This window comes from Candoia aspera, chromosome 1 (genome assembly GCF_035149785.1).
Source record: "Candoia aspera isolate rCanAsp1 chromosome 1, rCanAsp1.hap2, whole genome shotgun sequence".
NCBI classification, from domain to species: domain Eukaryota; kingdom Metazoa; phylum Chordata; class Lepidosauria; order Squamata; family Boidae; genus Candoia; species Candoia aspera.
In genome coordinates, this window is record NC_086153.1 from 198,261,029 (window position 1) to 198,285,710 (window position 24,682).

Here is a 24,682-nt window from a genome sequence, read left to right on the forward strand (position 1 = left end):
TATCAGTTTTTTTACCACCAAAAACATGCATTATTTGTATGTAGTTGTACTCACTTTATTCCAAGATATGCATTAGTATTTTTGAATCTATAGCTTTCCCCCCAGATTTAGAGAAGGGCAAAAATCAACCGATTACTGTTACTCCATCATATCCCTTTGTACAACATGTGGTCTGAATGAAGTCCTTGGGATCCCTAGCCCTGGTTAAGTCTCCATCTAGCTATTGTGAGGAATCATCAAGTTGCATGGCAATCCATCATGGAAGCTTGTAGAAACGGGATGGACTTTGGACAAAAAAGTTTACGAAAACATTGTTGTTTTCCATTTTGCCATTGCTGTTGGAGCCAATCTGTACAGTTCTCTGTATGAAGCTTGAAAGCAGAGGTCATGATCCGGCTGATCAGAATTGATCATTTGCAATAATAAGGCCAGTGACTTCTGTGTTGTCTCCTCATCAAAAGAAATGCAATGATGATAATGATGATGATGATCTTTATGTAAAATTGTCCCTGTTTGTTTTCTTTACCGTTTGCATTCCTCTGGCTCAGCAGGGTTAAACCCAGTTAATACTTGGATGAGACATCACCAAGAAATCTCAGGACTATAGAGGAAAATAAGAAATTTGCCATTGTCTTTTTCCGATAGACAGACAGACATTTCATATATATATATATATAGGGAAAAGACAATGGGAGAACACTTCTGCATTGTTGCCAAGAAAATTACATGGTGTCAAGGTTGATTGAAAGGAGACTTTTGCTTTGTTTTATTTTTTATTACTCATAAATAGTAATAATACACCAACCAAAAAGTGAAATATTATCTTAAGCATGGACAGTAGGAACCTTCCACCTACTTGATATTTTGATCATTTTCTTGTCTGCTTCTCTGTTATAATTTTCCCTGTTGATCCTCATTAATTTGACTTTCTAATACTGGGGTTATCTTTACCTTTCCATAAACCTGCTTGTTTTAAGTACAGTACATGTGAAAAACCTGCCTTCCTGAGTGCCTGATTCCCTTTCTTCCTGTGACTGCTTTGTTGAAATACAGTCCGAGTTCTTATGGCCCATTGACGAGATCCCAAATAATATGTGCTCTTATTAAGCTGCTAAACTCTTGTCTAGGCACCTCTGGGCAGTATTGATTTCCTGTGTTCTTAGAGCTACACCTCTGTGGGATAGCCTCATAAACCTTTGTGATGTAGCCTTGCTGGGAGCAGATTGCCTACCCATTAATAAGCTGAGATTTGAATTTCGATTTCCCATATCCAAGCCCAGATTCCAGCTGTTGCTCTTAACCAGATACCAAGAAAAGGGGCTTTCATAGAAGATGCTTGCTTATTGTTAAAAAATCCTCAGTTTACATTCTGTTTCCCCCACAGATACACAGTGAGGTTGAGACAATTGACTTTGCCTCAGCCTCAGATTCCCCCTCAATTCTGCAACATGCCCAATTTAGCTTGCAAGTTGTAGGTGAAGATTACAGCTAGAAAATGTATAGAAAGTACTCTGGATAGGGGGAAGTGCAATCCAAAAGCTAAGTACTATTAAGTACTTCTATCATCTAGTCACATAATGGGGCCCAAGGCAGCTAACAATATATATATAGTATATAAGAAATATAATATAATATAATCTTATGAAACAGACAGCTAAGAGAAAAAAAGTTCATTAAATTAGCAAATTAGAAACAGCTAATAAAACAGTTCTCCCTTGTCCCTAAAAGACCTTCAATAATGTACTAAATAGATCTGCCTGAGAAGGATCTTCTGGAGGCTGGGCATATCCATCAAAAAGGATCTCTCATGTTCAGACCTAAAAGCTGAATTAGTTTGGAATGGAGGAAGTTAGTCCCTGACAACTGGAGCTTCATACTTTTAAGTAGAACTTTGATTTGAAAATAGGTTAAGGAGGCTGGATGAGACACCACCAAGAAATCAAAATAGGGCTGCAAAATAAAATAGGACTCTTTGGAGGCTGTATATCTGCATGCATATACACAGACATACACACACAGACACAAACACACATATACTGGGGCAGGTTCAAATTTATTTTATTTAAAGCTTTCTGTCCCACCTTTTCATTATCAGAAACAATCCTATATTTTGATAATGTGTATATTATATTTAAATGTTTGAAGCTAGGCATATCAGTAGGAGATCCTATAGGCTAGGCTACCAGATCAGGACTGCAGAAGTTGAGATGCCCATTAGAAGACAGCAAAGAGGTATGGAAATATCTAGCTCTGCTGCCATCTAGCACATGCCAAGATTTTTGCAGCCCTGGTCTGATAGATATACCCTAGGCAAAAAACTATAATTTTAAAAATTCCTTTTTGGATTCTATTTTGTATATACACAGACATAATTAATAGAATATACATAATTTAAGTTAATTATGTCCAAAGGGTTAGGGTTAGTGAAAGGTTAGTGAAGTTAATCTTAAACAGTGAAGTTAGGTTTGTAAATCACAATTTATCCTGGCTTGTTTGAACTTGGGATGGAAAGGGGAATTTAAAATTAGAAGCAGAATTTTTGCATTGCTTCTAAAATAGAGATTAGAAGGAAGAAAGCAAAAGTTGCCAAGACTTGTACATGTAATATTGTGGCTTAGCATGATATCCCAAATGACCAGCTGTCTTTGGCTTTACTAGTTCAAACCCAGATTAAGTAATTGATGTCTATTAACAGTGCAAGAATTAGAGGATTTTTAAAATAATTTTCTGCCACATAACCCCTCTCTTTTTTTCTGTCACCCAAAGTACTTTAAAACATCTGTGGGGGTTTTTTAATTAATTGTATGTATTTTTCTTCCAAACAGAAAGTTTATAGACATGGGGTTTATTGATGAAAAACGAATAGCCATATGGGGCTGGGTATGTATACTTTAAAAAGAAAAAAGAAAAATCTTGAATAATCATGTTCTGTTTAGCCTGTCACTAGCAGTTTGTTTTTCTTATGTTCCTCCTTGGCCTGGATCCCCATAAAGCAGCTTGCTGAAAAATACAACATAGCATACTTTCTTAAGTGAAGGCTGTCTAGAACAGAATGCATTTGTTGATATTTGAGATCAGGTAACATTGTTGTCCTAAGTTCTTGTATTAGCAGAATTTTTTTTATATTGACCAACGATGACATAGCTATATATAGAATGCTATGACTAAATGATATTATAGGTATATTTTCTAAGCCCACCCAGTCCCAGGAGCTCATTCCAGGTGAAATAAATTACACATGAAGATCACAATGCTTATTACTAGAGAAGCTCCTAAAACAATTCATCTCTTTCCTTCTGCCTGATGAAGCTCTTTGGTGGACAAAGTTGCCCTCTTTCTTTTCAGGCCCGCAACCGGGGTCTGTGTCACCCAGGGCAAACATGGATTCCGCGCCCATTTTGGCACCCCCCCAGCGCTCATTTTGGCACCCCCCAGCGCGGCCCCCGAGGCACATGCCCCACTTGCCCCCCCCCCCAGTTGCGGCTGTGTTTCTTTTCCCCTATAAACTCTCTTGAAATGTTTCATATCAACAACATAACCACTGTCCATCATCTAAACTAGACGTCCCCAACCTTTATGGCAGGTGGGAACACTTCAAACCCAGAGTATATTGAGGGTGTGTTCACAATATGGATGCCTAGGTGGGTGAAGGTCTCCACAAAGTACTCATTTACCAGAACTCAAATTATTGGGGTTCTGTGCCCCTTCACCCGGTCATGCTCCTACCTTCTCAGTTTATCTTTGTCATCTTTCCTATGGAGATGGGTGCTTCTAAATGGAGCCCTGGGCTGAACTAATCTGCTTTCTTATTTTTACGACTGAGATGAGAGAACATTCTTGGCAGTAAACATGATTTTGGATGTTGGCCCTTTGTTTTGCAGCATTCCAGCTTCCCACTTGTTAAAGTAATCCTTAAAAAAATCAGTGCTGGTCAAGGGAGGCATAAGAATATTGAAGGACATGCATGATAAGCGTTGGCTTAGTTGGTGAGGTGCTTCCTCTGAGGTTAGCCTGCAACAGACAAATGCTCCCACCCTCAGGACAGAAGCACTCACAGGGCCGTAACAGGAAAAGTTGTGCTTCAAGTAGGGCAGAGCAATGTGCCCTTGAAGGTCAGTTGGGAATTAACAGAGGACAACCATCATCCTTTCATACCTGCTGGTTCTGGTGACAGGACAACCAGGCAGTGCAGATAAGCTCTTACTCCAAATATTTGTCTACAACTGCAGAATCATGCAGTTTTGTGGATAACTGAGCTCAGCAGGGATTATTCCCAAATCAAAGTGTTTAACATTATGCTGGTAGAATCATAGCAGTTGGAATCAGAATCAGGCTCTTGTTGTTAGTCCACTGAGAGTGTTGCTGGGTTAGTGGTGTCCCTATGGTGCAAATAACCACATGTACCCTGACTGAAGAAATGTATTGTTTATTTGATCATAGTCTATTGGTTAAATAAACCAATTTCCTGGGTTTTCACAACCTCCTACATCATAAATCCTATCTTAAAAACTGTCGTGGTTGGGTTCACACAACAAGCTAAATCCAAAGCAAACACATCAGGACTTTGCATCTTCTGTCAACCAGGCCACAGGATAAAAGCCCATAACCTAAGTGCATATTCTTTTGGGCACCCACTTTTGAGTGGCCCCATTTCTTTGGTTTGCCTCTTTTTCTTTTGCATATGTTCCCACCTTGAGACAGAGCAGCAAAAGGTAAGCCCTCCAGCCCATCACTGTCAATAACACTGCCGTGTTATTTTGGTACATCAAGCAGAAAATCCCACGATCCGCTTTCCTTGCCCTGGCAGTAAAACCATAGTACAGTAATAACAAATGAAGTAATTAATAATATGCAGCCCTTTAAGGACATGCTAACTCTGCTGCTGAGGCAGTCACCTACCTCACTCTATACAGTGGGAAAACTGTTCCTGATTTTTTTTTCTCCTTTAGCATAAATTCAGACTGTAAACATCTTGGGCAGGATTTTTTTTTCTTATTGCCTGTATTACTTTGTAAGGACCCCAGTCCTTTGAGGGTGGTGCTATATATGTAATCATTTATTTATTTCCAAGCAATGTAGTTCAGATTCCTGAATTACATTATACTTTAGATCTCTTCCTAATACCAGTGCATTCCTTAGTCTCCCTCATATATGTAAAGGATGTGTGCCAATCTGCAAAGGGGCATGAAGAATTACTGAGAAGAGCTATTTTAAAGGCATGAAAAATTGAGAAAGGTGGCACAGCTCAGCTGTAATGTAAATGGTTGTTACTCTTCAGCTACATGCACATCTGTGACACAGCAACATTTCTTTCTGCTTCTGAGGGGTAACTGAATCTGCAGGAAACATTGGCTATGTTCATATATCACGTTATACCACATTATTAACCATGGTTTGTTGAATAAACAACAATTGGATGGGTTCACACATAAAGCTGAGTCATAAATCATGGTTCACAAACCACAATGGCTGGGTATGTATAGCGAAGCCAACCCCAAATCATAATATGGCTTAATGAGATGTGAGAACCTAATCATAGTTTCTTTGTTCTTTCTGTCATTGCAGAAGGGGAAATGCAGGTTCAGGTCCCCACTCAACTATGGAATTCACTTGGCTGATTTGGGCTCAACTGTCTCTCAGCCCAGTCTACCTCCCAAAGTTGTTATGAGGTTAAAATAAGGTGCAATCCTCAGGTGCATTGCTTTGAGCTCCTAGAGGAAATAAAGAGAGGTACTTTTGGGAAGAAAAATAATTGAAAGTCCCATTTGTTCCAATGGCTATAGAAAATTATTCAGGAGAAGCTGTTGATTAGTCTGTATTCTTAGGTGCCAAAATAAATGTTCTGTTTGGCTTCAGTGTTTTATTACTTGGATTCTTAGAGAGCAAATACTTTCCTTGTCAAATATTAACTTCCTCTTGTTTCTTTCTAGTCCTATGGTGGATATGTCACATCACTGGCCCTTGGGTCTGGTACTGGGACGTTTAAGTGTGGAATAGCTGTGGCTCCTGTTTCCAGCTGGGAATATTATGGTATGAAAACAACTTACAGTACCAGGTTTTGACAGCTGGATACAAAAAATGGATTATTTTAAAAATTAGGTCACTGCTAGGTCTTTGCTCATATGAAAAAATTGTTCAAGACACACTTCATCAAAAAACACATTCTTCAAAATACACTTCCTTTTAAAAGCAAATACAATTTCTCTTTGGCAAGGCTTGCTTTGAAATGGTTTGCAGAGTTGCTGAGTATTATGTCTTCAAAGCAGATGTTCTTAAAATACGGCAAAACACAACCTTTTTCAAAGACACTGTTGTCCATGAAACATCTCCTGTTTCCAGTTAGGTGCCCTTTTTAAGATCAATCTGTTAAACTTTGGCTGGACATGCTCTTCATCTCAATCAGTTCTGCACACAATCTTGTGGCTCTGAAGCTGACAGCTTGACATCATGCCCAGCTAGTTCTTGAACACTCCTCTACCTTCATTGCTCCATTTATGCCATCCCAGGCAACCTTTTTTGACCCTTTGCAAAATTTTGCCGCTGAAGAAACAACAGCAAATGGTCATCTGCCCACAAGTTAAGATGCACAGAATGCATGTCAAAGAGGAAGAGCATATAGTTTCACATAACCATCAAATCAAGGTACAAACAGCATTGTTTTGACAATTCCCTGCTTCCTTGGCAAAAAACATTTTTTTCATAATGCATTCAATGAGTAGGCTTTTTTGCACAAAATGGTTTTGCACTTAAAATACAAAATCAGATGGCCCAGGCAATCTCATCACTCTGGCTAGTAGTAGGCCTGCCCCCAGTGGAGTACCGTACATGGTTATGGCTCTTTTGATGTGTTTTGTGGCCTGAGGCCAATAGGTCACAAATCCTAGAAGCATCCAGTTTTAAAATTAATTGTCCATTTTATAGGAACTTATGAGAATACTGCCCAAACATCTCCCTGAATGCCCACATGAATTAATATAAATACATACTTTACAATATATTTGCTCTTAGGTGTGTTAATGTGTTTCTGTGTGTCATGACAGCAGCATTCTTTGTATATTACAGCATCCATCTACACTGAACGATTTATGGGTCTTCCAACTGAATCTGACAATCTTGAGCATTACAGAGTAAGAGTTGTGTAAATGTTCCTATGTTTTAATTATACTCTTTAATTATACTCTTACAGTTTAATTTCAACTTCCCTTTTCCTGTCTTTGCTCCTTGGCTCAGTGTGTGGTCTGCCCTCTTCCTGTCTCTGCTGATTCTCCCATTAGACACCTTCCATCTGTCTTAAATTGATATCTGAGGTTAGTTTGGAAGGGTTGTCTATTTGGATAGTGGTGGGGTGGGGTTGGCAGAGAGTAGCACCTCATTTTACAAAGGAAATTAAAGGTCTCTTTTTAAACTAAAAAAGCTAGGCTACTTCTCCAAGAGATGGCTTCCCTGCACTTAGCAGCCAATTGCCTTTTCTTTTGAAAATGTTGATCAGAACAACCACCTTTTTTTTTTCTGCCATGCCCTCATCACATAGCCTTCATCTCCTCCTCAGACTATACCTGAGACAGCTTAAAATGCCCAGAGCACTTCCAGTGTTTCAGCAGCAGTAAGCCACAGCAGTTTTGCCATGGTTGCAAGCTGATGTGCTTCACTGATTCTGTAGGCTGGTGTTCCCAGTCAGGTAGGGTCAGCAGGAGACATGATAGCCACTATGTTGGCGCAGAGACTCTCCCTGTGGTCCCCGGGCACCGTCTTTGGGCAGGAAGAGAATTCAGTCGACTCCAGGAGAATCAGACCAGGCTCTTCCCCTGCACCCTGCACCCACCAGGGATTGGCTCAGAGGGCTGGCCTGAAGGTGGTGGCCTTTGAGCAGGTGGGGGGAGGGCTGGATGGTAAAGTAGGAGAGGGGGGAGAGAGATACAACTCTCTCCGGGTTTCTCATAAAAAAGCAACTGTCTCTGTTTCTCTCCATAGTCATTCAAGCTGCTTTTAAAAAGAAGTGTGATGCTCTTCCATAATAGCATTAAACATGTGTCCAAAAAGAGTCTGACTATCAGATGCTAGTCGGAGTCCCTTTAGATGCACCCATGCAAAACATTTGTACAAAAACAGAGTGATTTTTGACAGATGCTAAACCTGCCAGTCTATCTGTCAAAACTCGCCTCCTCCCCTGTTCAGCCTGTGTTCCAGGAATTGATAGATGTTTTCCCGTTGACTGTTAAGGTTTGGGGGTGGGGAAGGAAACAAAATGGAATGAATCCTCCAATCTTTTTATTTATTTATTTTAATGTGCCCTGTACACAGTGAATAAGGGCAGTGTCATTGGCTGGCAAGATGGGTATTGCCAGTGAGGGCAGCCAATTCTGTGCCAGTATGGTTTGTTGATGGCTCAAGGGCTGGCAGGTAGTAGTTTAATTTGGCTGGGAAGATGAAGTGTATGACTTTACCTAGCATTGTTCCCGTGGGCTTTTTCCCTCCATTTAAACCAAACAGCAGGAATCTTGTCCATAGTACAGTAAACAATTTGGATTGTTTATGCAGACTGTTTATGATGTAGAAATAGGGAAAAGCAAGCTTGTGGTCAGGAAGATGAGAAACTAAGTTGAAATGAAATGTTTATTGGCCCATTCATAGTTTTGACTTGCTTATCTTTTCTGGGTTACTTAAGAAGGAAGTGGGGGGTTTTTTTGTTTTAATTAACCCTAAGGTTACAGTGATTCAAACAAGTTTCCAGAACAGATTTGCAACATAATTTATTATTGAACATATACATCTGGCTGATGGCTGTATCTCCTAATTCTAGTTCCCAAAGCCTTGCACTGAAGTGTTTCTATGAGATATTTATAGGTAATTCCTTAAACAAAACTTGCAAAGCTTTGATTTAAGAATAATTAGCAGAAAGCAAAGAAAAACTTTTTAGTGACTGATAGATTACTGTCACAGGCACATAGGACAACTGATAATGAAGGGACCCATCATTTTTACATTTGGCAACTCCATAATTGTTAATTATTTTCCCTTACAGAATTCAACAGTGATGGCAAGGGCTCAGAATTTCCATAATGTGGATTACCTTCTCATCCATGGAACGGCAGATGGTGAGACCTATGAAAAACTGGTACCAGTCCTGAGACAGAACCACTTTGTTAAAGAAACATTAAGCATTTCTCTGTTCCTGTGAGCAGGGTCAATACATTTAGACATATTTTCATTTTCTATCCGGCACATTGAGCAGTGCTGAGTCATTGTTGATCATCTCTGCTATATAGCTTGTTAACTCATGACATGAGTCTAATGTTCTACTATTGCGTGCTTTGTGGTATTTGTCAGACTGGTGGGATTTTTGTTTTTAATCAGCCACATTCATTTTTTAAAAAAAATTTTCTTCCTTGCTTAATATTTCAGATAATGTACATTTTCAGAACTCGGCACAGATCTCCAAAGCCTTAGTCAATGCACAAGTGGATTTTCAAGCAATGGTAGATATGATCAAGCTATTTAAGCATTAATGGGTCATCCTAATAATTTGCGATAGTTGTTCGGTGTTTGGCTAGGAGCAGGGACATCCAGGTTCAAGTCCACCCTCAGCCATAGGAGCTAACTTTGGGCAAGTTATTCTCTCCCAGTCCAGCCTACTTTACAGAGTTGTTCTTGTGAGGGAGAATGGGAGGATTGATTGATTGATTGATTTTGATTATGTGCCATCAAGTCAGTGTCAACTCTTAGTGACCACATAGATTTTCTCCATGGCAATCTGTCCCTAACTTGCCTTTCAGGTCTTCCAATGGTAAAATGGTAGGAGGGACTGCTATATATGCTGCCTTGCACTCCTGAATGAAAAGCAGGCTATAAATCTAATAAATAAATTTGATACTGCAGCTGAGACTACAAGGAGCTGAAGCACAGCCACATAATACATTGTTTGGGAAAGAATGGGAGGGCTTCTAGAATGAAAACCAAGCCTCCAAATACTTAAAATAATTAAATAAAATTTAATTAATCTCAAATAACCTTTTAATTAAAATTGTGTTTAGCAGGTATGACACTGCAAGTCTAAGTGTCCAATAAAATTGTTTTAAAAATGGCCTAAATCTTGGGAAATCACTAAATGTTACAAGATTTTCACTTTCTCACCCAAAATATTGCAAGATTTTAGGTGGGAACATGAAAATGCCACAACTTTATGTGGATCTTGTGGGATTTAAGCCTTTTTAATTGTTATCTAAGTAAGATAATTTTAGGGTGAATTTTGGGTCCAGCCAATGCTTCTGGGGATATTGTGCACACTATGGTGCCTGCTGGAGCTGTACTGCTGACCCCACGATTGTGTGGGGAGCCTCAAATCATCCTCCAATGGGCAAAGGACAAGATTGGGAACTGCTACCCTTAAGCATTTTCAGTGTCCTTAAAACTAGTTTTCCCTATAATCGGGAGTCATAGATGCAAAAGCCTGCTCACTTCTTTCTTTGCAATAGAGAGGAGGGTGGAAAGTAAAAGGGAGAAGATGTCCCTGTAAATGCTAAAATTGTGGTAAACTTTGTGGAGGGAGTGGTTACCTCTGACGGGAAACCAGCATGTTTATCCCACTTGTCAAAACACAAACAGAAGAAAAGCTTTTGGGATAGAAATGGGAGCTGATTTTGCAACTCTGAAGACCTCCTTTCAAGACACAGCCTAATGCTGATCCCAGCCATCTTCATTATAATCAGTACAGATTGGCTCCTTCAGCTTGGGTGTTTGCCATTGTAATCCTGCTGCTGCTCTTGCAGGACAGAAACAATTTTTGTAATGGATGGGAGAATCATGCAGATTTTGACTTCTGTACTTCGAAGAGGAGACCCCCACCTATAACATGCCAGAACAGCCGGGGCTTGCTCTGCAGCCCTAGAGGTTGAGAGTACAAGATGAGATACAAAAACCAAAATCCCTTTTTCTGTCTCCCACCCCAGACACATCTTACCAGGGTTTTTACTTTCATTTGAATTCTGCTTAAGAATCATAGGATTAAGATAACTTACAATTTCTCTTCCTTTTCAGTGGTACACAGACCAAAACCATGCAATTCCAGGGCTTTCTCTAAAGCATCTCTACATTCATATGACCCATTTCCTGAAACAGTGTTTTTCTCTGCTTTAAGGAGACCTTTCTTCTGTCTCAATACCTAGACAAAGCAATGTTAATTGCACAACCTATGTACCTTCCAAAGGGCAGATAAAAATGAGAATTAAAGAGGTATCAATGTTTCTTATCAACCCCTGTATATTATTTGGGAATTTTCATTAGCTAGGAAATAAAGGAATGAAAATAAAACTGCAACATTAAAGGCTGTATATTTTGCTTATTTTTCTCCCTGTAATGCCAGTCTAGTCTCACATGTCATATATAGGCATTCATTTTGAATCAAGAGTATGAGGGATTCTGAAAAAAGTGCTCTGGTACACAGTCCTAGACTGGGTGACTATTCAACCTAGCAAATGGATTCAACCGAAAGAACATCTCATAAGGGTCAGAAATGATTTCACTGCAAATGAAAGTCAACAAAATTGCTGTTTAACACTGTTGGCTGCAGCTATTTCAGATTGCCAGTGGAGAATTACATCTCAACTGAGCAAAATCATTCTTTTCATTTAAAAGTGAAATGTGTGTTTTAATATTGGCCAAGGTAAGATTGACCTTAAGATTTGGATCTCCAACAGAGCACCTGTAGGCATTATTATGTGCAGATTATCAACACACAGATTTTCTAAGTGCTGTCTAAGGTTTTTTGGTATGGCATCCAGTGTGCTGATAACCACTGGGACCACCACGGCTGGTTTATGCCATAAATAATAATAATAATAATAATAATAATAATAATAATAAATGCCCAGCAAACTTCATGGCCCACCTGCTTTTATTATTTTAGAATTCTTCTAATTTTATAAAATTAAGAAGGAAACTGATATACATCAGAAGAAAGTACTAAGTTTGAATATTGTCTAAGAATGCCTTTGAGCCTCAAATGGATACCAGAGGCACTGTTAGAAAATAGAAAATGATGGTTAGAGAGTTCTCTGGTTTTGTACCATTGCTAGTGTTCGTGGGTGTGATTTTGACTATATATGCCCAGTTGGTCAGTGAGTTGGCTTTGCAGTTCCTCAGTCTTGTACCAGCAAGTTTTCCCACCCATATTGGGAATGAACTTGAATGTGCTCCACAAACTGCTTTACTCTGAAATCTACCAAGCATTGACGCATCTTGAAGAACAAGGAAATGTGGCATGAATCAGTGTTTGGACATTTGGGTAGCAACTATAGGTCAAAACTCTTGATGAGACTCTCTTTTGGGGTCTAGCCCTACCACTCCCTCTGAGGGAGTACTTTGATGAATGATTTATCCAATTGTGGTGATAATGGAAATACAAGTAATTTCACCAAGAGTTACTACTGGGGAAAAAGTCAAAGGCAGATGAAACAATCCAGGTGACAGGAAGAATGTATTGCTTTCATAACTTTGAATATGCTGAAGAAGAAAAATGATGATAGTGGCATGGAGAATGTTCAAGACTACTGTCTTGTCTACAGTATGTAAAGTACATACAGGGTACTGATCAGCATAACTTTAATTGGCATAAATTAATATGTGATACCCCAGTTGTGTTTGACAACTGGATAGTGAGGGAAGGGCTGGCTGTCATCAGGGTATTTTGGCTGTACAGAAACTTAGGGCTGGCTGACAAGAGAGAATTTGTGTTGGAATAGGAACAGAATGTAATGTCACTGCAAGCTTGTCCATGATGGATAATGAATTTAATAAACCATTTGATGAATATTTAGTCTAATGAAGTGCATAGAATCCATCTGAATGCACAGGTGTATGGGATGTGCAACAGCGTGCTAGGGTTCATTAAGCTCATTATACAACCAGATTATATTCCATTCAGACATGAAGTCTCTCTGGTGCAGCTAGTCCTTGGTTTCTATATAGCCAAAGTGGACTTCCAATGTGGGGGAGGGAGGTCAAGAGAGATGATTTTGAGGGACTTCCATGGAAGACATTGTGGACTGAAGATGGCTCCGCAAAAAGCGGAGAAAAAAAGTGGCGGAAATGAAGAGCCGGCAAGTAGACTGGCTCTTCAATAATTCCTCTCCAGACAAGGAGAGGACTTGAGATCATCCACAAGCGCTCCAGGTAGCTGCTCCAGACAAGAAGACTGCAAGATAGTGGTCTCCAGTGGGTTTAGAGCCCTGGGAGTTGAAGGAACAGCCATCTTGCTCAAACGCAGTGGGAGGTTGGTGGTTCAAATCCGTGTGACGGGGTGAGCTCCCGTTGCTAGTCCCAGCTCCTGCCAACCTAGCAGTTTGAAAACATGCAAATGTGGGTAGATTAATAGGTACCGCTTTGGCGGGCAGGTAACGGCGTTCTGTTTAGTCATGCCGGCCACATGACCACGGAAGTGTCTACGGACAAACGCCGGCTCTTTGGCTTTGAAACGGAGATGAGCACTGCCCCCTAGAGTCGGACATGACTGGACTTAATGTCAAGGGAAACCTTTACCTTTACCTTTTTACCGCTGCTCCACACAAGAAGACTGCAAGATAGTGGTCTCCAGTGGGTTTAGAGCCCTGGGAGATGAAGGAACAGCCATCCTGTCCCTTCTTCATGTATTCTTTTAAGTTAGTTTATTATTTATTTCTCAGTAATAGCAATTATTAGCCAGCAAAGGATCGTTACCTTGTCGTGGTGCTGGAGCTTGAGCACTTCAGTGACACCATGAGCTAAACTGAAGGGCCACCCAAGACTGGAAGGCCATGACAGAGAGGTCAAACTAAATACAATCCCTGGGGAAGGTAACGGCAACCCACCCCAGTATTCTTGCCATGAAAACTAAATGGATCAGTACAACCAGAGATACGTCGGTATACCATTGGAAGATGAGACTCCCAGGTTGGAAGATGGTCAAAAGGCTACTGGGGAGGAACAGAGGATGCGTTCAACTAGCTCCAGACGTGATGACGCAGCTAGCTCAAAGCCGAAAGGACAGCTAGCAGCCGACGGTGCTGGTGGTGAACGGCAAATCAACACACCACTGGAACCTGGAATGTAAGATCTATGAGCCAGGGCAAATTGGATGTGGTTATTGGTGAGATGTCAAGATTAAAAATAGACATTTTGGGTGTCAGTGAACTGAAATGGACTGGAATGGGCCACTTCACATCAGATGACACCAGATCTACTACTGTGGACAAGAGGACCACAGAAGAAATGGAGTAGCCTTCATAATTAATAGTAAAGTAGCTAAAGCAGTGCTTGGATACAATCCAAAAAACGATAGAATGATCTCAATTTGAATTCAGAGTAAGCCATTTAACATCACAGTGATCCAAATATATATGCCCCAACCACAGATTTTATTTATTTATTTATTAATCAAATTTATCACCGCCCATCTACCCCAGAGGTGGGACTCTGGGCAGTTTACAATAAAACACCATTAAAAATGCAATATAAAACTATAGAATAAATATAACACATAATAAAATATAAATATGGTGGGAACCCGACAGCTAAAAGTTCTATATAAATCCGCAAGTAAAACAGGGCCACTCTAGGGAGCTAGCCATCCCCAGAAGTGACTATTCTCCCTCCCGCCCCAGGTCTTTAATTGTTTTCTGAAGTCCAGAAGGGAGGGGGCCAACCTCACTTCCAAGGGAAGGATGTTCCAAAGGGCAAGAGCTGTTGCAGAGAAGGCCCGCCTCCTGGACTCCCCAGATGGAATTCTCTTGCAGACGGAGTCTGTAGCATGCCCTCTCTGCATGACCGGGTGGGACGGGTTGATGTAATGGGGATGAGACGGTCCCTTAGGACCATGTAGGGCTTTAAACCAATACCTTGAACTGAACCCAGAAGCAAACTGGCAACCAATGCAGCTCACAGAGCAAAGGAGTAATATGTGCTGATCTTGAAGCACCTAAGATTGCCCGCGTGGCAGCATTTTGAACTAGCTGTAGCTTCCAGATACTCTTCAAGGGTAGCCCCGTGTAGAGCGCATTACAGTAGTTTATATGGGAGATGACCAGGGCATGAGTGACTGTTTGAAGGGCCTCTCGCTCCAGGAAGGGGTGTAACTGGCACACAGCACGAAGTTGCACAAAGGCCCTCCTAGCCACAACTGCCACCTGCTCTTCCAGCAGCAGTTGTGAGTCCAAGACGACCCCCAAGTTATGCACCAGGTCTGTCTGGGGCAGTGTAACCCCATCTAGAACTAAAGATGACAATTTCCCAGATACTGAGGAGCCATTAATCCACAGCCACTCCATCTTACCAGGGTTTAGCCGCAACCTGTTGTCCCCCATTCAGGCTCCTACAGCCCCCAGGCACTCGGAAAGGGTCGTCATGGCATCACTTACTTCACCCAGGATGGAGATGTATAATTCAGTATCATCAGCATATTGATGATATCTCACCCCGTAGTAATGGATGATCTTGCCCAGTGGTTTCATGTAGATGTTAAAAAGGAGTAGAGAGAGTACCGAGCCCTGCGGCACCCCACAAAGGGGCCGCGGGCCAAATCTCTCGCTCCCTATCAACACCGACTGGGACCGGGCCTGGAGGAAGGAGGTGAACCAGCGCAGAACCACGCCTCCCACCCCCAACTCCCTAAGTTGGTCCAGAAGGTTACCATGGTCGATGGTATCGAAAGCCGCTGAGAGGTCAAGAAGAGCAAGGATGGATGCACTGCCTCCATCCCGTTTCCGCCAGAGGTCATCCATAAGTGCGACCAATGCCGTTTCTGTCCCATAACCAGGCCTGAAACCTGACTGAAAGGGGTCTAGATAATCCTCTGGAGCTGCAATGCCACCACTTTCTCAAACACCTTCCCCAAAAAGGGAAGGTGGGAGACTGGGTGAAAATTGTCCAGTATAGTAGGGTCCAGCAATGGTTTCTTGAGGAGGGGGCACACCAGCACTTCCTTAAAGGCTGCAGGGAACACCCCACCTCTCAAAGATGTATTTATCATCACCTGGACCCAGCCACATGTCACCTCCCAAGCTGCTTTCACCAGCCAGGAGGGGCATGGGTCTGATTGGCAGGTGGTGGCATTTACAGTCTGGAGGATCCTGTCCACTTCCTCGGGTTCAACAGGATCAAACTGTTCCCAGAGAACATGGTAAGTATGTTCCCTGGGTATCTCCTCAGACTCTGTTTCACGCTTGGAGTCCAACTCAGACCAGATCTGAGCAATTTTATCTTGCAGATGCCCAGAAAATTCCTCAGCATGGCCCTGTAGATGTATTTCTGACTCCCCTTTCCCCAAAATGGATTGGGTAATCTTAAACAGGGCCGCCGGGTGGCATTCTGAGGATGCAATAAGAGTGGAGAAGTATTGACACTTTGCCACTCTTATTGCCACAAGGTAGGCCTTAATTGCAACTCTAGCTTGTGTTCAGTCAGATTCGGTCTTTGTCTTCCTCCAGTGGCGCTCTAGGCATCTCTTAACCGTCTTCAAAACCCTCAGCTCCTCCGTAAACCATGGGGAGTGTCGGATTTGGGCGGGCAAGAGAGGCCGCACAGGGGTGATCCTGTCCAAGGCCCCAGCTGCCGCCCTATTCCAGGCAGCAGCCAAGGCCTCCACTGGACCATGCAGCAGATCCTCAGGTATAACCCACAGCTCCCTCTGAAACCTTACCGGGTCCATCAGTCGCCGGGGGCAGACCAATCAAATGGGTCCCGCCTCCCTGCGGAGGGGAGCAGCATAAGAAAATCTCAGGGCCACCAGGGCATGATCTGACCATGACAGAGGGGAGAGATGTAGTTCTCCCCTCAGATCACATTCACTGCTCTGACAAGAAAACCAAGTTTGGGGTAAGGCCACTGTCTCAAGTCAGGTCCTGAATAATCTGGGACAGGCCCGTGGCCGCCATGGTGGCCATGAACTCCCGAGCTGCTTCCAAGGCCCGCTCCAGGGAGGGCAGATTGAAGTCCCCCAGAACCATCAGTTTGGGGAACTCCACCGCCAACCCTGAGACAGCCTCCAGCAGCTCAGGCAGGGAAGTTGCAATGCAGCAGGCAGGCTGGTACAGTAACAACACCCCCAACTGTTCTCGGGAACCCAGCTTGAAAAACAGGGTCTCGCACCCGGCCACTTGTGGAGCAGGGCCCCTGACGGCCACTAGGGATTCTTGGGTGACACCAGCGTCCCCTCCTCCCCTGCCCTGGTGTCTCAGCTGGTGCCAAACTTGAAACCTGGCTGGGCATATCTCTGAAAGAGCAACACCTCCTTCCAAGCCCAGCCAGGTTTCGGTAATACACACCAGGTCTGCCCCCTCCTCTGTGATCAAATCACATATGAGGGGGGCCTTGTTATTTATTGACCTGGCAGCAGCCGAAAGGGCCACCACGAGTCTGCTGTCCAAGGCCTGGGTTTGAGCACAGTCAGCCGGAACATGCCACAGGTAACAAACACTGGGGGCATCTTCCTCTAAGATGACCCGCCCTCTGGCTCCCATCATATCGTCCCCTGCCCATCACCACCTCAATCGCCTGCCCCACCCTAAAACCCCCAGAGTCTCAAAATCCATTAGCCCCCACTCCTGGACCCCTGAGATCACTGGTTAAAAATAGGGATCCCTCCATTCATTCACACAACCACATTCTGACTTGATCAGTCACAAGGTGATGGAGGGCCCCCCCAGTGCACCTGCTCATGCTCCCAGCACTGACAGAGCCCAACCACCACCCACACATTCACTCACTGTGCCCCCCTCGACTTCTCTCACTGGTCAGCAGGGGAGCACCCCATCCGCTACTCCTCACCTCCTGCCTCTCAGGAGGTGAGTGCAAGAGCCTGTGCACCCTCCCACATCTCTGACACCTGAGAGGGAGCACACCATTCACCATTCAGGGATCCCCAATAGCCCGATTGTATCTTAGGATGGTTAGGAAGGGATGGTCAGTTAATTTCGCTGTGATCTCTATCTAATTGCTCTAAAGTCTACTGGATGCAGGTGTTAGGAGCCTCAGGTGGTACCTGAGTCCAGGGACCCCAAACAGTCCTCCAAAGTTCACTACACCACTCAGGCCACCACTCCACTGAGGTCATGTCCTTAAATCTCCCCCAAGTCCACCGCACCATCCAAATCCTTTGTGGCGCTGCACTAATCTACTGGCCTAGAGACTGCCCGGATCACTCTGTTGTGTTGCAATTCACTGGTGCATCAAACCCCCAGTCCACCACATCCTCACAATCCGGTCGCCTGTCCGCCATCTTGTGCCCCAAGCCATGCTGCCAAGGCCTGTTTGTCATCTAGGCCAGCCAAAATGCTGAGGCCGGTCTGCCTCTACCAGGCTCCTCCCACTGCCAAAGCCTGCTGTGCTGCCAGGATCTGTCGCACCTCCAAGGCCAACTTAACATGCCAGGATTTACTGCTCTGCCAAAAACTGCAGAGCCTTGCTGCCATCGGAATGTGCTATCGCCCCCCACTTCATCTGGGGGGCTCTGGAAGAGGCAAAGACAGGGGCTTCTTCGGAGGAGAAAGGAACCACTAAAGAAGCTGAAGTAGAGATTTTATTTTCATTACAGGAGACTGGAATGCTAAGGTGGGTAGTCAAATGACACCTGGAATTACAGCTGATGGGTTGCAGTTAAACCTAAAAAACCCCAAGATTATGGCAACCAGCTTAATTGATAACTGGCAAACAGAGGGAGAAAACATAGAGGCAGTGACAGACTTTGTATTTCTAGGCACAAAGGTTACTGCAGATGCTGACTGCAGCCAGGAAATCAGATGACGTTTAATTCTTGGGAGGAGAGCAATGACAAATCTCGATAAAATAGTTAAGAGCAGAGACATCACACTGACAACAAAGGTCCACATAGTTAAAGCAATGGTATTCCCTGTAGTAACATACGGCTGCAAGAGCTGGACCATAAGGAAGGCTGAGAGAAGGAAGATAGACGGTTTTGAACTGTGGTGTTGGAGGAGAATTCTGAGAGTGCCTTGGACTGCAAGAAGATCCAACCAGTCCATCCTCCAGGAAATAAAGCCAGACTGCTCACTTGAGGGAATGATATTAAAGGCAAAACTGAAATACTTTGGCCACATAATGAGAAGACAGGACACCCTGGAGAAGATGCTGATGCTAGGGAGAGTGGAAGGCAAAAGGAAGAGGGGCCGACCAAGGGCAAGGTGGATGGATGATATTCTAGAGGTGATGGACTCGTCCCTGGGGGAGCTGGGGGTGTTGACGACCGACAGGAAGCTCTGGCGTGGGCTGGTCCATGAAGTCACGAAGAGTCGGAAGCGACTGAATGAATAAGGAACAACAACAATAGCAATTATAATAAAGTCATTCTGTATGCATGATACAAATCAAATTATTGAACATAAAAAAGGTTTGAATTCTTAACCACAATAATTATGAACTCAAAGTCACTAGGATATAATAATTGACCTTTGGGCCAGTCACTGCCTCTCAGCCCTAATCAGTATGTGGGAAGCTGGCTGAAAAAGAAAAACCCTTGTTGTATCATCAGCAGCTTTGCTATGGGAATTAGGCAAGGACAGTGCAATACTAAGCAGACTTTACAACAGAGCAGGACAAGCACTAAGAACAACAAGCTGCCTATAGGAACCACAGAGATATGCTGGATTTTGTGTACTGTAATGTAACTGGGCAGCAGCATCTCTATTTTGCAAACCAAAGGTAGCAGCCCGCAAGAGACTCATGCTCAAATTTCAGTGTTTTTTTTTTAAAGGTACAGTGGTATGCTTTCTGAATTCTGTTGAGCAACTAAGGGCTTAATTTATATACACCTTCTCTGCACATTTTCCTCCTCCTAGTCACACTGGTGACCTAAGTGAAGGGAAAATCAAACTTCTAGCACAATTGTCTGCAAGGGTTCCACGTAGGTTGGAACCTGCCTACCAGATCTGTAGCTCTTGTGAAAGCGATTGGTGGAGAGCTAGGTTCCCTGTCCCAGACAATCACACTGAAAGCCTGGAGATTATTACTCCCCTTATTTCATTAGTGCTGTTCATATTTTGAACTGAACATGTGAAAGTAATGCCTGAAGCAAGCCATAGCTCTCCTCCAGTAGGACTAAAGCCATGAAATCAACTTTGCAGCACCCCAGCAAAACCATGACATACACAACTAAATGCCCAGGTTCATGCAATGACTCTGGATTCTTAAACCTGCCTTGTGCACTTCTGCCGACCTCTGCAAATGTTACCTCTGAATAAGCATGCTTAATATTGGGCTCCTGGCATCGTGCACACAAGCGCGTTCCCATACCGACTGCAAAACATCATCCTCAGCCAGACAAGTGGTGACTGGCTTCATGTTTTTTCATTAAGAGAAACACAAATTACATCTGTATTGCAATTGTATCTCTTTTTTTTCCTCCCCAGTGCCAAACAAGTTGCAATTACAGGGTGCAGATGTTTAGTGTATTTTGCGGAATTGGTTTAATAACTTGCTGTTAAGCTGGATGGTTCCTATTATGGTGTAATGGCATCTTATATTACTTTCAATTAGAAATGTCATAGTCTCAAACTACATTCAGAAGTACTTTGCAGTAAAAAAAAACCCTTCCCTTTTCTTGCATGAACTGAAGGAGGATAAACTCCGCTTTAGAACTGAATCTATATATTTCATACTGTACTAAGCAACTGGAGTTTATGCAATATCTAAGCAGGATTCCTACCTACACTTTTCTATTGTGGCTTTACATGTGCCCGGGCTACAAACCCAAATGATAAAACACAGGTTACTGTATCTTGCTAATGTTGCCTACACCTTTTATATCTCCCTCTAGATTTTCAATGTCACACCTTATTGTGTCGCACACAGCAGGGATGGTGTGAGGTATATTTATATGTGCACTTCCATAGCTGTGTCTTGACAATAAAAGACCCCCCTCGATAGTTCCTACCAGGATATCTGTTCATGGAAATGCTAAATGGCTGAAAAAGACTGCACACCATACGCCCTCTGCTGTCTAACTCCAGAGTCCTATCTTTGTTGACAAAAGTACAAGGAGAAAGGAAGGTCTGCAGAGATGCTGAAAAAGTACACTTGTTTCTAGTTTTAAAAGTTACACAATGATACTGCCTTGGCATTTAAAAAAAATTATGAAAATCAAGTAATAAATAACCATCTTAAACCAGATCTTATTGCTGGCTGTCTGCCTATGGAACTTTTCCCAGTTGTACCTAAGCATGGGCCAACCTTATTCTTCTGTGTTGTCCCTGAGATGTTGCCTTAACTCCCCCTCACCATAAGTGAGACTGATAGCATTAAGTTGTCTTTATTGTACCAGTATTGAAGTATTCTTTTCCCCCTCGTTCCCATTCTCTCCAGATCAGCCTCAATATTCACAGCTGGATGGGGACTGGCAAATTTCACGCCATTATAGTTTTCTGCCAACTCAACTCTAACTCAGCAGTGAGGAAAGACCCATTGAACTTTATTCAATGGAAATGGACTTCTCTGGTCTATGGAATGCTACATGCAAAATTCCAAACTCCTGAGGAAGCTGGTAGTCTGGCCACCCTATTAGGAAGAATAAGATGACTTCCTCAAAAGGTAGATGTGTGGACCAGCTTTCCTCCCACTGTGCCCTTGCCCCTTGACTGGTGCTCTATGAAGACGCTTGCTTGTTCTTGATGTCTGTTTTACTTAATCACATGCTCCCAACATTGGAACTGTATAGATGAGAGAGGTCCTAGTGAGCAGGCAGAGAAATAACCTACCCAGATAACACAGTTGTAAAGTATTGTATGTTTATATGTCTTGTTCACACGTGTATATAGGTATTGATACCATCTCTGCTGCAGAATTCAACAAGTAGAGTCATGAATGACAATAGAATTGGATGTGGCACCCAATCTGCCTTGCAAACTTGCAATTAGTCTGCTTTCTTAGAGCTCAATGCAAGATGCTGTCCCTTTCTTCTTGCTGAAATAGGCTTTTGGGGGGAGATGAGCAGTGACAGAAATTTGAAATATAAATAAATAAATAAATAATAAATTTAACTGCCAGTCCATCAGCTCCTGTGCTGGGAAAGATAGGGCATCATTTTGTCTTTCGTTTCAGACTTGGACTTACACTGCTTGGAAAGTTTATGTTGATAAAACTGAACTTTGTTTTACAGATCATCAATTTTGCTGAAAATAATATATAGATATTTGGAATCAAAGTGATTTCTCAAATATAAAATACATTTAAAATCCGAATGTTGAAAAGAGAGGCAGATGGTAATACAGGTGTATTATATATACATTGTATTACATGATCTGGAAATGATGAAGGGGAGTGGGATTTACAGTAGAATACAGCAAAACCATGGGGAAAACTCTGCAGATTGAAATAGCAATGGAATGGAAGTAGACAAGTCAAAAATAATCAAATATATGGAGAATGCATTTTGGGGGGTAGTTTACCCTAACATTGAAAAAAGTATTTTTAATCCCTAAGTGGCTGCATGATTTTCCAGTTGGATTTTACAATTCCTTGGATCATAATATTCTTTTGTTTTTCTAGTAGCTGACTAGTGATCCAGGCAATCAGAAGAAATTTTGAAAATTCCTTCAGAATGTGTAGGCTGGATTTTACAAGGCTAAGTGTTCTCACTAGTAAGGAGGAAGGAGTAAGCCACCTCAGGCAGCAGATGTCAATGGGTAGGAAGTGCCAATGAACAATGTGTTCCATATTACCTGTCTTACACTCTCAAAGATGACTTGCTGTAACCAAGCGCAGCAGAAAACTATGATGCATTATATGCCTTAAAGTCTAGTCAACTTCTCTGCCTATAATGAGAGATGGCATTATCTTATCAAGCAACAAAATGTTTTGAATCAACACTGATTCAGTAGATGTGCATGTATGTGTGTATGTGTATCTGCTAACAGATTATCAGTACTTTTTGTCAATAATATCCCTGCTTTAATGAATATTATTTTTTATATATAGCTGTCCTCAGTGAGAGACGTATATGTCGCTTCTGGTGTCCTGAATTAGTGTTTGGGTGCCATAACCGAGTGTTTGAAAGATATTAAGTTTAGGATGAACCTTGACAGCTGACTTAAACTTTTGAATTTTATTTCTTCTAGATTTGATCACTGCAGTGTATTTTTTGTGGGGCTTCTCTGGAAGATGAATTAGAAATTTCCATTTCAATTTTCAATTTCAATTTCACCAGTGTTCCAATTTGATAACTTTAGAGTATGGACATAATTGCATCATAGGATTTATTCATCCAGACTTAATATTCTTATTAATTCTTATTAAATGTGGTCCTTGTTTCAGTGGTCACTTTTTAGCATGTGCTAAGCCAGGTCTGCTGCATTTGGGGAAGTTCCTGCTTATTCTGCTACACAGACTCCTAGACTTATGCCCAAAGTCTGTTGCATGTGTCCTCATTGATCCTGGGATATGTGTACATATTCAATTCATTTTATGCCAGGTACATTGCCACCTAATTCATGTGTATATTGCCAAATTAAGCTTTTGGGCTCAATTCAAAATGATGTTTTTAAGATATAAACTCTTCCACAGCCTGAAAACTTCATTTTTTACAGACAATTTCTTCCCATAGATGACAGATCGGTGTCTAATCTTTCTGGGCCCATAAGGGCACATCTAGAATCCTGAGAGCATATTATGGGCATTCTCACAAAGTTGGCTACTATTACAGGCATAACCAATCCTCAAACACACGTTTACCTGAAGGCAAACTGGTAAAGGTTCTCCTCTGTGACTTTCAAGAGGTCCTCTATCATTCCAGCATATCCCCTTTTTGGAGGGCTGGTGGGAATACCTCCAAATAAAACACTGGACTGCAACTTTCTATCATGTTTATTTTCTGAAAATACCCTTGGAATATATACAGAATGCAGAAATAGTATTTGAAATAAACATTATGCTTGAAATTTGGGGCTTTTTTTTTGCAGCCTGCTAGCTTCCTTTTTTTTTTTTTTTGTAATTTAAAATAAATAAAAACAAACTAAAATAAAATCATTGGGATATTGCACCTGGCAGCTACCAGAGGAGACATTTGTGAGTCCATATTGAAGATCCAGGGTTTGGATTTTTCACAGCATTTTCCCCAAAATTATGGAAACTTTTCCTTAAATAGGTATGGGAAAAGGAATAAATAGGTATGGGGAAAGGAATATTTTAAAATGTGGAAAAAGTAAGCGAAAACATTTTGAGAAATAATCTATCTGGTGGAGTGCAACCCATAAAACAGATCTTTGGTTCTATCAAAGTTGTCATTTCATGGATCACTGATGTCTACACAGTCTGAGACTACAAGAGCAAATAGTGCCATGTAGTCTTACATAATTATTAAAAGGACTATTTTTAGGAAAAAGCATTGACATTACAGCCAGCTAATAGACTTAGTCACATTTTCAAAAGTTGTAAATTCAAGAATCACATTTAATAGCTTCCTTTAGGCTGCTAAACTGCAATCACTGACTTCCTGTTCTCCGTGCTGATATTTGTCTTGCCCTTGGAATTAGATAAGCAGTAAGAAAAGTTGTGAACATCAAAGACTGGTTATACAAAGCGGCCCAGAGAACAGGAAGTATGAACAACCTTGGCTGCATCTTCCTTAAGATTCAAATACGCTGCTGATTTTGCCTTTTGGACTTGTGTGCCATTAGGTTTGGATGGTTATTGAAGCATAAGCGGAAAA

The 24,682-nt window shown here is 42.1% G+C and overlaps 1 protein-coding gene across 3 annotated transcripts in view; it reads left to right on the top strand.

Annotated features, from left to right (window-relative positions):
• FAP (fibroblast activation protein alpha) overlaps nucleotides 1-11,320 on the top strand; it is a 51,333-nt gene extending 40,013 nt beyond the window's left edge. For 2 of the 3 annotated variants that reach the window (XM_063318293.1, XM_063318294.1), the window contains exons 21-26: nucleotides 2,826-2,880; nucleotides 5,931-6,030; nucleotides 7,063-7,133; nucleotides 9,023-9,095; nucleotides 9,403-9,476; nucleotides 11,035-11,320. In XM_063318293.1, coding sequence (XP_063174363.1) covers nucleotides 2,826-2,880; nucleotides 5,931-6,030; nucleotides 7,063-7,133; nucleotides 9,023-9,095; nucleotides 9,403-9,476; nucleotides 11,035-11,133 — 472 coding nt within the window. In that variant the 3' untranslated portion in view covers nucleotides 11,134-11,320. The remainder of the gene's footprint in view (nucleotides 1-2,825; nucleotides 2,881-5,930; nucleotides 6,031-7,062; nucleotides 7,134-9,022; nucleotides 9,096-9,402; nucleotides 9,477-11,034) is intronic. The other variant, XM_063318295.1, reaches the window with a different exon arrangement.
• Nucleotides 11,321-24,682: the final 13,362 nt, after the last annotated feature.